Source organism: Eptesicus fuscus, chromosome 16 (assembly GCF_027574615.1).
Source record: "Eptesicus fuscus isolate TK198812 chromosome 16, DD_ASM_mEF_20220401, whole genome shotgun sequence".
Lineage (NCBI taxonomy): Eukaryota > Metazoa > Chordata > Mammalia > Chiroptera > Vespertilionidae > Eptesicus > Eptesicus fuscus.
The window spans coordinates 35,491,437-35,504,068 of NC_072488.1; the positions used below are offsets into that span (position 1 = coordinate 35,491,437).

Sequence of the window (12,632 nt, forward strand, 5' to 3'; positions counted from 1 at the left end):
ACAATACTGACTGTTGCAGACAAGCAATGTGCTAAAACGAATGGGCAAGTCGTCAGGAGAAACTGGATATCTGCATGGTGTGAAATTATCTCTCCAAGATACTTATCACTTTCAATATGAAAAATAGTAATTTTGTAAACAAAAAACCAGCAGGCACCATAACCACTGATAAAGGTTAATAAAGTGAACAATTAAACATATTGACATTATGTAGTCCCAGGTTAGGTGGTATTCTTGCTTAAAAAAATATGTACCACAGTCTAATCATATTAAGAACAAACCTAAACTAAAATATACTATACAAAATAATGGACCAGAACTCAAGTGTCAAAAGCATAGAATCAGGAATTAAGAACTGTCACAGATTGCAAGACTGAAGAGATACAACTAAATGAATTTTAGAACAGAGAAAGGATATTAGAGAAAAAGCTTATGAAATGTGAATCAAAGTCCACAGTTCAGTTAATAATACTGAACCACATGTTTAATTTCTGGTTTGTTCATTTTATTATTGTGTGTAAGTTGTTATATCAGGACAATCTGTACTTTTCTGGGCAACAATTCTATAGTCTAAAATTACTTCAAAGTATTAAGAGGCTTTGTGGACACAAAGTAAAATCAGGTTTAGTTTTAATAAGGTGATTTTTATTTATTTTAAAAATATATATTTTATTGATTTTTTTTACAGAGAGTAAGGGAGAGGGATAGAGTTAGAAACATTGATGAGAAAGAAACATTGACCAGCTGCCTCCTGCACAACCCCTACTGGGGATGTGCCCACAACCAAGGTACATGCCCTTGACCGGAATGGAACCTGGGACCCTTCAGTCTGCAAGCCGACGCTCTATCCACTGAGCCAAACCAGTCAGGGCAATTAGGTGATTTTTAAAATGTAACAATTAGGGGAGCCAAATTATTTTTTTAATGAGTATTAAATTATACCACACAACAATCACATGTCCGCATTACCCGTTAAACCTAATCAAAAACAATTCTGGTATCAATGACCTTTCTGTTCTTTACACAGAAATTACTATCATTAAGGCCCACCCAAAATAAGGAAACGGGCTGTCTAAAATAATAAATAAATAAGAGTAAGCATTCCTCTGAAACCTCTTAATCCAAGTTTACAAGTTTAAAAATAGAAACAAAAATATAGCCTGCTTTTGTTGTCAATCCTTATCCGAGGAGATTTTCCCATTCATTTTTAAGAATGGGAGGGAAAGATTGATGTGAGAGAGACATTGATTGGCTGCTTCCTGTACTACCACCAAGCTGCTTTCAAAAAAATTTGAAGAGGGCTAGAGATTGAACTTACAATTGAGGTATGTGCCCTTGACTGGGAATTGAACCAAAGTCCATTTGGTGCACAGGCCAACACTCTTAACCATTGAGAATCACTGGCCAGGGCAGCCTGCTCTTTGATTAAATGACTGACAATATAATGTAATAAGAAATTCAGGAATCTGCCAGGTAGCTCAGTTGGTTAGAGCCGTGGTCGGCAAACTGCGGCTCTTTGGCCCCTTGAGTGTGGCTCTTCCACAAAACACCACAGCCTGGGCGAGTCTATTTTGAAGAAGTGGCGTTAGAAGAAGTTTAAGTTTAAAAAATTTGGCTCTCAAAAGAAATTTCAATCGTTGTACTAATATTTGGCTCTGTTGACTAATGAGTTTGCCGACCACTGGATTAGAGCATCAACCTGATATGTCAAGGTTGGGAATTTGATCCCTGGTCAGGGCACATAAAAAAATCTACCAATTAAAAATAAATAAATCTACCAATTAATGCAAAAATAAGTGGAACAACAAATTGATATTTCTCTTCCTCTCTCTCTAAACTAAGAAAAGAAAGATTCACTACTTTTTCTTCTAATTCTGTCACAAGGAACAAGACAATGTCCAAAACTGCTACTGTTGCCTCTAGTCAGAATATTTAAGATTTGGAGTCTTTTCTCGGCCTCAGAGAATATAAAACAGGATCAGACAGCCTTCCACGTCTCTGTTACCAAATCATTAATTATCTTGACCCTCTTTTCAGAGGCTTCTAAAACACACTGTAGATGGAACAAAGGGTGAAAGATGAAAATAGGAAAAAAGCAATATAAGTAGTCAATAACTGGAAGATTCTCGTAGATAATAAAATCTCAATTTAATGTCACTTTACCATAGTCAGTACTTCTTTCTCTTCAAAAAACTGTAACTTTTAAATATAAACAACCACCTTAAGTCTGCCCAGAATCTGCAATTGCTAGATACCAGATCTTATTTGATCAAGTACCTTAACTCCTTCCCCTAATTCTTTCCTAAAGTTTACTCAAAAAAATTTGAAAATCAGTCCTAGCCGGTTTGGCTCAGTGAACAGAGCATTGGCCTGTGGACTAAAGGGTCCCGGGTTGGATTCGGGTCAAGGGCACATGCCCGGGTTGCAGGCTCAATCCCCAATAAGGGATGTGCAGGAGGCAGCCTATCAATGATTCTCTCTCACCACTGATGTTTCTCTCTCTTTCTCAAATCAATAAAAATGTTAAAAAAGCAGCTCAGCCCTAAGCCATTTTGGTTCAGTGGATAGAGTGTCAGCCTGCAAACCATTAGGGTCCCAGGTTCAATTCTGGTCAAGGTCACATACCTCGGCTACAGGCTTCTTCCCTGGGCCCCAGCCATGGTAGGGTGCTTGAGAGAGGCAACTAATCAGTGTGTTTCTCTCCCATCGATATTTCTCTGCCTTTCCCTTTCTCTAAAAATCAATGGAAAAATATCCTCGGGTGAGGATTTAAAATAAATAAATAAAATAAATAAATAGCTATCAATACTCTGAACTGCACCTTTTAAAAACAAGCATAGCAAAGTGAGTTCAATTTGGTTCAACCATTGTGCAATACATAGAATATCCAATCATTCATTGTAATTACTCTATAAAAGTATAAACTTAGTAACCCTAACCAGTTTGGGTTAGTGAATAGAGCATCAGCAGGTGGACTGAAGGGTCCCAGACTTGATTTCAGGTCAAGAGCACATGCCCAGGTTGCAAGCTCGATACCCAGGAGAAGGGGTGCAGGAGGCAGCCGATCAATGACTCTCTCATCATTGATGTTTCTCTCTCCCCCTTCCTCTCTGAAATCAATGAAAAAATGTATTTTTCAAAGTGTAAACTAAGTAAATCCCTCTATCAAAACTATGTAAACTATGAAGGCTCTTTCCCTGTGCCTTCGATTACAAGCATTTGTCCATCTAAGTTATCTACACCAATCATGAGAAAGAGAGTCTCTGGAATAGAGGCTGAGGGTAGGCTTTAGCTCAAGTGGTTACTTCCTCATGGTGGACACTAAAATGCAGAGTGGGGAAAAAGTAGGTTTATAGTTGTGAGCACTCGAAAGAGAATTTATTCTTGTATTATTAATCATTGTAATACTTTCCATATGAACAGCTATAAACCTACTTTTCCCCAACCCTGTATAGTGCTCTAAAATAGCTGTCCTTTTTTGCCTTATTTTCAGGAATCCATAATATCATCCTGGTCACTCAATGGAATGAACCTGTGAGAACAGCAATATAAAGAGACAAGTAGCTAAAAACAATTCGAAAGTGGGGGTTCTTAACCTAGGGCTCCCATTGATAGGTTAGAATTAGACTAACTTATTTATTTGCCTACATGTTTAGTAATTTGAAGAGAAACTGATCTATAAGACTATCTTTCTTAAAAAGATTTATGGCCTAAAACAGATACTTAATAAGAACTTTATAAGATAATGCAAAAATCAAAATTTTATTAAGCTTATAGCATTATTATATTTAATAGCCAAAATACAAAAACCCAAATGTCCATACACAAATGAATGAATAAGTAAAATGTGTGTATACAACATACAATGGAATATTATTTGACCATAAAAATGAACAAAATTCTGATGCATGTTAAAACTTGGGACAAACCTTGGAAATATGCTAAGTGAAATAATGAGACAACCCCCCCCCCCAAATATGGTATGATTGCACATATATGTGATGACTAGAATAGGCAAATTCATAGAGAAAATAAGTGTAATAGTGTTAACAGGTACTGGGAAGACTGGGAGGGAGTATAAAGCGTTAATGTTTAATGGGTAGTTTCAATTTGGGATGATAAAAAATTCTGGAGATGTACAGTGATGATGGTTGTGCAATATTGCGAATGTACTTACCAACACTAAATCATACACTTGAAATGACAAATACTGTTGTGTATATTTTACAAGATAATTTTATTTTATTAAAGATTTAACAATTTTTCCTCTAACAACAATAAAAAAAGCAAATTTATTAAAATCCACCCTCCTGTAATCAAGTCTTTCTATAAGTGGTTCCCATCTCCTATTGCTATGTGGATACAAGCTAAGTATTAGGTATTGTTAGGTCTCAAGTAAACATCTCTTATGCAAATTCCTCATAAATAGGAAATTTTGTAAGGACAAGAAATTACTGTCAAATACGTATGACACTAAAATATAATAGGACATTTTGAAAACAGACTTGTTTTTTAAGATATAAAATGTATATTTAATCAATATTATTTTTTTGTTATTATCCCACCATGGTATAAAACTGGCAAAAACATACAAATAGGGGCACCTGTCAAATCTAAGATCAGACTGATAATTCTTCTAACATTACATTCTATTGGGGGGGGGGGGGGATGAATTTCTGATGAATTTGCTTTAGACACAAGGGCTTAAGAACCCCAAAACTTAAATTTTATTTTCAAAATTACCAACAATGGAAACAACCACCATCTGTGTTCAATAAAGAGCAATAGTATTGGGTTTTCAGTTTTACAATTGGGGGTTCTTAACCCATTTTAGTGTCCAATAGCAAGGGGCCAAAGAGCAATAGTATCAACGTATAATAATATAGAGATGATGTGAAAGAATGCTCACAGCATTAGTCATTAGGGAAATGCAAATTAAAACCAGAAGCCATTCTATAATGGCTAGAATTAAAAAACACTCACCATACCAAGCTTCAGTGAGGATGTAAAGCATATTCATACACTGCTAGTAAGAATGTAAAATGATACAACCATTTTGGAAAATAGTTAAACATACACCTACTATGTGGGTGATAGAAAACAGGTTGAAGGGTAGGGTAGGTAATTACAAGATGAACATCTTTTCTTTTCTTCTTTCATATATTTTTACTAGAGGCCCGGGTCCCTGGGCCGGGCCTGTGGGGATCTGGCCAAAACTGCCAATCCGACATCCCCTGAGGGGTCCCAGAGTGCAAAGGGCACTCTTCAAAGTTGCTGTTGCTTGGCAGCTCCTGAGTTGAGAGTCTGTCCCCTGGTGGTCAGTGTGCATCATAGCTACGAGTGGGCCGGCCGAATGGTCGGCCAGTCACTTAGGCTTTTAAATACATATATAGAATAGATTGATTTCAGAGAAGAATGAGAGGGAGTAAGGGTAAATACATCAATGATGAGAGAGAATCACTGATCGGCTGCCTCCTGCACACCACATACTGGGGTAGAGCCCACAACCTGGGCATGTGCCCTGACCGAGAATGGAACCAGGACCTCCTAGACCATAGGTTGATACTCAACCACCGAGCCACGCCAGCCAGGCCAAGATGAACATCTTGATTATAGTGGTGGTTTCATGGATATATGCATAAATCAAAACTTATCAAATTGGGTGGGGCTATTTGGCACAAGGGCGTGTGAGATGGGGAGGGGGCTCCTGGCAGCTGCTGGAGGGGTGTGCACAGGTGGACTGCGGCACACACAGGCAGACTGAGGCGTGGGGGCGGCCGGAGACCCGAAAAATAACTTATCAAATTATACACTTCAGAAATGCTATCCACTGTGTATGTCAAATTATACCTTAATAAAATAAACAAAAGAGCAAATACAAATAATTTTAAAAGCCAGTATCACTTACAATCAACATATTAAACATGTGATCTTCAGTACAATGGGAGGTCTTAATTAAGCATGGGAGTGACCCAATTAGTTCTGTCTTTTAAACATCATGGTAAATCCTTTGTGGGGACTATAACACACAAAAGTGTACGGTACTAAGAAGTCCAGTTAGGAAGCTATTGCATAAATTTTTTCAAGATAGCTTGAGACTAGTAGATGTATAGCAGAGGCCCAGTCTGGGACCCCTTGTTCCTTACCGCCTGCCTGCAGCAGAGGCAGGAGACTCGCCACTGCGCTCACCAGCCGTGAGCCTGGCTTCTGGCTGAGTGGTGCTCCCCCTGTGGGAGCACAATGACCACCAGGGGGCAGCTTCTATGTTGAGCACCTGCCCCCGGTGGTCAGTGTGCATCATAGCGCCTGGTCGTTCAGCCATTTGGCTGATTTGCATATCAGGGTTTTATTATATAGGATGGTAAAAAAAAAATGGATATTTTGTGGAAAAAAAAAAAGATTTCAACACATGCTGTGTTTATTCATATCCAGCACCTAGAAGCAGAGAGCTTTACACACATTTCACCTCTTATATCCCAACAACCTTGGCAAGACAGTCAAAATTCAAAGAGGTTACAGAAATTCATGTAAAATCATATAGTAAATTACCATGTGCCTCATTCCAAAGGAAAGCATTGTATAAAACCTTAGGGGTAACCTAGTCAGTTTGCTCAGTGATTAAGGCCTAGGCATGCGGACTGAAGGGTTGTAGGTTCGATTCTGATCAAGAGCACATATGTCTGTAGCAGGCTTGAGCTGGGCCCGGTTGGGGCATGTGTGGGAGGCAACTAATTGATGTCTCTCCTCCTCACTTCCATTCTCTCTTAAAAATCAATGGAATAAAAAAAGGGGAGAAAAACAATGGAAAAATATCTTAGGGTGAGGATTAAAAAAACACAAGCAAGCAAAAAACAAAACAAAACAAAAAAAACAAAACAAAACAAAACAAAAAACAAAAAAAAAAACACAAGCAAAAACCTTATGGGTAATCAGCTTTGGTCTGTCAACTTCATGAATTATAACACAGAAATGCACAACTCAGAAGCTTTGTCCAACTACTTTAAGTGACCAAACTGTTAAATGTTCAATTATAATTATATCACTTTAGACTATTCATTAATTCATCACTCCTCTTTTCAATATCAGCAAATTCATATCTATCTCATAAAATGATTTATAAATCATATGCCTTAATGGAGTAAAACACAAGCCTTTGGTTTACATTTTTAAAAATACAGAGATACCTTTATACAGATAATCATTTCAGGGAGGAATAAAAGGAGTTTTAGTATCTGCCCCCACTCCATTATCGTTTGAAAGCATGTACCAGTTGCAGCTTGATTCCAGTTCCAGTTCAATGCTTCCCCCACCCTTCCCACTCTCTCTAAAAATCAATGGAAAAATATCCTTGAGTGAGGACTAAGAATAATAAAATTTACTAAAATTATTTTTTAAAAGGGAAGGGGGCTTACCTGAATAATGAAAGTTGTTGTGCAACTAAGACATAGATTCAATATCACTGACAATCCTAGTATACCTTTAATTACTCTATTGACTAGCACACACTCCCCATCTGAAAACTATTCTACTTCACATATTAAAATTACCTCTTCATCTTTAAGTCAAAAATATTTAGTATTTGATTTGTAACTCATCTATGCAAATATTCACTTCAAAACTTAACCTCAAAGATATCAATTATATAAGACACTAGAAGCCGATTCGTGCAATAGACCTTCCTTCACCTGGCTGCCAGCACCAGTTTTCCTCTGGGACCCAGGCCTTGGCTCCGGCCACCCGCCAGCGTGATCGAGCCCCGCCTACCGCCGGCCCCATCAGTCCCTGCTCAGCGGCGTGGCGGCAGATCACACCAGCGGGAGGAGCGGGGTGGGGGGTGGACGGACACACGACTCACGAGTCCCCACCCCCCGCTGGCCCAATCGTGGGCGTAGCGGAATGATGGTTAATTTGCATACTACCCTTTTATTATGTAGGATAATTTATAAGAATAAAAATACAGGAAAAGTCATTTCCTTAAAGTAGAAGAATATAATAAATTGGAGAACATTAACTCAATAATATGCAATTCATTAATTAAATAATTATATATTGACACATGTACTAAGAAATAAGAATGCAACAGATATTCTCTGATCCTTAACACCATTAAGCTAACATTTTGATGTATTAAGAGAAAGAGTGAGAAAAAAACAATGAAAGCCATGTGTGAAAAATGTTATGGTGGTGGTAGTGGAGGGAAAGACTCCAAACAGTTAAAGTTTTTTTTCTGGCCTAAAAAAACAAAAACAGAGCAATTTAGATTTATCACATAAATCTAAATTTATTAAAATGTTTTATTATGGCTCTAGCCAGTTTGGGTCAGTGGATGGAGCATCAGCGTGTGGACTGAAGGGTTCTGGGTTTAATTCCAGTCAAGGGCACATGCCCAGGTTGGCAGGCTCGATCCCCAATAGGGGGCATGCAGGAGGCAGTAGATCAATAATTTTCTATCATTGATGTTTCTCTCTCCCTTCCTCTCTGAGTTCAACATAAATATATTTTTAAAATGTTTTTATTATGATGTTGTATCTCCCTTGATCATTTTTAAATTAAAATGTCATTTAATTGTATGGGTTTTTTAAAAAATGTCTTTACTTGGCTAATTATTACCTGTGTGTTTTTACTCAATGAAATTGTATTCATCTGTGATCCACTGGTACAGAGTCTACTAAGGCAGTGGTTCTCAACGTTTCTAATGCCGCGACCCTTTAATACAGTTCATGTTGTGGCGACCCCCAACCATAAAATTATTTTCGTTGCTACTTCATAACGGTAATTTTGCTACTGTTAATGAATCGTAATGTAAATATCTGTGTTTTCCCAAGGTCTTAGGTGACCCTGCTAGCAGTTCTCAACCTGTGGGTCGCCTAAGACCATCGGAAAACACAGATATTTACATTACGATTCATTAACAGTAGCAAAATTACAGTTATGAAGTAGCAACGAAAATAATTTTATGGTTGGGGGTCGCCACAACATGAGGAACTGTATTAAAGGGTCGCTGCATTAGAAAGGTTGAAAACCACTGTACTAAGGGAACATGCAGCAAGAGATATCTAAACACAGTCTAGAATTGTCAGAGATTTTCTTGGCAAAGTGCTTTAGACAAGAGGCCTGAAGTAAAAGTACCATTACCCTAAAAGAACATGTGAAAATTAAACTGTTAATGAACAAGCACCTGAAATCAGAATTTAAAAATTGCTAGATTGGAAAAAAAAAACGTTGAAAATTTATTTTGGTTTGTTGTGTAGCTAAACCTACACTTCCTTTAAAATACAAGCATTGCAATTTGTATGAAGGAACTTGTCTAAAGGGCCTGACCTAATCATCATTCCCTTCTTTTAGCACATTCTGACCCTTAGCATGCACTCTGATGTAAGGATATATTTATATAGTCTTAATACCTAACAGTGCTTTGTATGAAGCAGATATACACTATGTGCCCCAGGTAAATATATAATAATAAAAGTGTACTATGCTAATTAGTCCGGATGTTCTTCCGGAAGAAGCCCTGGTGGCGGGGGGCCAAGGCAGAGGCAGCTGCCGCGGCAACTGGGGGCCAAGCCCCTTGCATGAATTTCATGCATCAGGCCTCTCTAGTAAATATATACGCTAAGATAGAGTAAGAAGTGGCGTTGACAGCTTTAAACGACATGACAAAGCAATGTACAGTATTTGGGGGGTTATACTAATTCATTTCCAATACCAAAGTTACATAAAGATGAAGGAAAATTAACTTTCAGAAATACTAGCATAATTTGTGAAACACAAAATCATAAGCTTGGAGAAGCCTCCACAGGACTGACAATGTTAAAAAGAATTATAAAATTAATACAGTATTGAATTTATTTTCCAATGCTTTACAGATGAGATCAATTACCTTAAAAAAGAACATGCATCATTAAATCCATCATGCAAAGTTGCTGTTGATATAAAAATCTAGGGTCCACTAACATTCTCTGGAAGCCAATTTGCCTGGTCTTCCAACAATGTGCCTCTCCAAGACCCTAGAAGTTACACCACACCTTTTCCTTCATATAATGTGTTCACCAATAATAGCAATTATACATGGGTGAAAGAGTAACTTCAGGTAATTTTATGAAGTTTATACCATACTTAATCTTAACACTAGTGATGAAGGGAAATGCAGGGAGAAAGGTGATTCTGATACTTTTTAAAAATAATAAACATAGTTTGGAGAGAAACAAAGAAGTTATCTCAACAGAGAATAAGAACACATGAATAAAACAGAATTCTCCTAAGCTAGGCAGAATAATGACCACTGCTTCCCCTCCAGTCTGTTCAAACATGACAATAGACTCTCAAAAGTAAACAGTCTTAAGCCCTCTGAAATATTATATGTTGGATACTTGCATATTAATCCATGGGAGCTCTTATGATCCTATCTAATAAAGAATGAATATGCTAATTGACCCTCACATAGTCACAAAGATGGCGGCACCCACAGCCAATGAGGGAATATGCTAATTGACTGCCCACCCTCAAAGATGGCGGCACCCAGTCCCCTCAGCCCCCCAGGACCAGCCCAAGGCACAGGCAAGCATTGGATGGCGGCTGCCCGAGGCTCAGGTAATCAGGGCTGGCTGAGGCTTACACTGCTGGCAGGGGCAGCAGCAGAGGTGTGATGGGGCGTTACCTTCCCCTGATTGCCGGGTTGCCTCCCACCCCTGAGGGCTCCTGGACTGTGAGAGGGGGGCAGGCTGGGCTGAGAGACACCCTTCCAGTGCATGAATTTTCATGCACCGGGCCTCTAGTGTCATAATAAAAAAACAAATATATATGCATATGAGCATAACCAATGGACACAGACAGTAGGGGGGTGAGGGCATGTGCTGGGGGATGGGACCGACCAGGGAGAGGTCAATGGGGGGAATAAGGAGACTTACATAATACTTTAAACAATAAAGAATTTAAATTAAACAAACAAACAAATATACCACACTCCAAAAGTAGTATATTCTCTCTTATAAAGTATAGACTCTATTTTGTTTTTCAGAGATTAAAACAAGTGATATAAAGTAGGCAATAAAGGCAGTACATGAAAAATTAAAGTAAATACAAGGAATTCCAAGAGACTACCTTATCCCATGTTTCTTAAAACTATTGACTACTTTTACCAAAAAGAATACAAAGGGAAAAGTTAAATGCCGGGTAGGGCAAAAGTGGGCTTACATTCATTCGGAAAATATTACAATATAAGAATAAACTTCCACATACTCACAACTGTAAACCTACTTTTGCTCACCACATATTTATTTTCTTATTTTAAGATGTCAACCTCTTAGAATTCAAAAGGTAAAGGCTTGTGATTTTAAAATGTGTTTTTTTCCTTTTCTCTTTTAAGTTTTTTCCTTTTCTCTTACTGTCCTACATTTTTAAACAATATTCACTTCAGACATGGTTCCAGAGTAACTGAATTCATACATATCTTTCATCACAATATTTATTATAAAAAGTCTGAATAGTCTGGTATCCTATGTCCCCAAAAAGATAACCTTATAAACAACCTGCTTTGCTGGAGGAAAGCCAGCCTGGGTCCTGGGTGCCTGATGGCAGCTGGAGGAGGAAAGCCCAGATCCCGGAGGGAAGTTGGTGCCAGCAGCTGAGGGAAGGAAGGCCTACTCTTGTACAAATTTTCGTGCAACATGCCTCTAGTATATATAAAAGCCTAAGTGACCGTCCGACTGGTAGCTATGACGCACACTGACCATCTGGGGACAGAAGCTCAACGCAGGATCTGCCGAGCTGTGGTGACTTGGTAGCTGCAGTTCTTGGGTGACGCACCCAGAACCAGAGAGGAGGGAGCCCAATTCTGGGGTACATCACCTGAGAACTGCCCTCTCGCAATCCGGGACCCTTTGGGGGATATTGGAGAGCTGGTTTTGGCCCGATCCCCGGAGGCCAGGCCGAGGGACCCCACCGGTGCCAAATCCGTGCACCTGGCCTCTAGTTAAAGCATAATAAACTAGATTCAATACACCCACTACCCAAATACTTAACTATGATAAAAAATGTCAGGATTAATAAAATTTCTCTGAATTTATAATTTCATAAAGTATTTCCTACCTTCACACTGGTTCCTCGGAAGAATCTTCCATCTTGTTTTTATCACATTTTCCAAAATTTGTAGTCCATAATACTGAAAATTGGATAACAGAGATATGTGAATATATTACTGTAAGACTAGCAACTTTCAGGATTCACAAATGGACAGACATTCACACATTTACATCTAAAGTTCCAAAAACATTATGCTACCAAGTTTAATTACATATATTAAACAAGGATCTATTCACCCATATACTGAATTTTCATGCATTTTCCTCATTTTATTTTTTACTACTCTATTTAATGTCCTGCTGTTTACACATGCTCACACCAGGAAGAACCAAATAAAAAGCCTTTTTGCAGCCAATTGGGCTTATCTGTAGGAGGAAGTAGCAGCCAGATATGAATTCACAGCATAAATGACTGCTTATAGGCTCACGTACTTTAACACGACCAGGTTCCTAAGAATTTAGCAGCTTGGATGCTCTCAAGCTTCCTACCATCTTCTAGGAGTTGTAAGCTCTTGGCCAAGCATTAAAGTATTGCCAAAGATACTTTCTGTA

The 12,632-nt window shown here is 38.4% G+C and overlaps 1 protein-coding gene across 1 annotated transcript in view; it reads right to left on the reverse strand.

Annotated features, from left to right (window-relative positions):
* Window positions 1–12,632, reverse strand: part of XPO1 (exportin 1) — a 47,326-nt gene that overhangs the window by 19,695 nt on the left and 14,999 nt on the right. Inside the window, exon 4 of the mRNA XM_054728435.1 lies at window positions 12,088–12,160. Within this exon, the coding sequence (XP_054584410.1) occupies window positions 12,088–12,160 (73 nt within the window). The remainder of the gene's footprint in view (window positions 1–12,087; window positions 12,161–12,632) is intronic.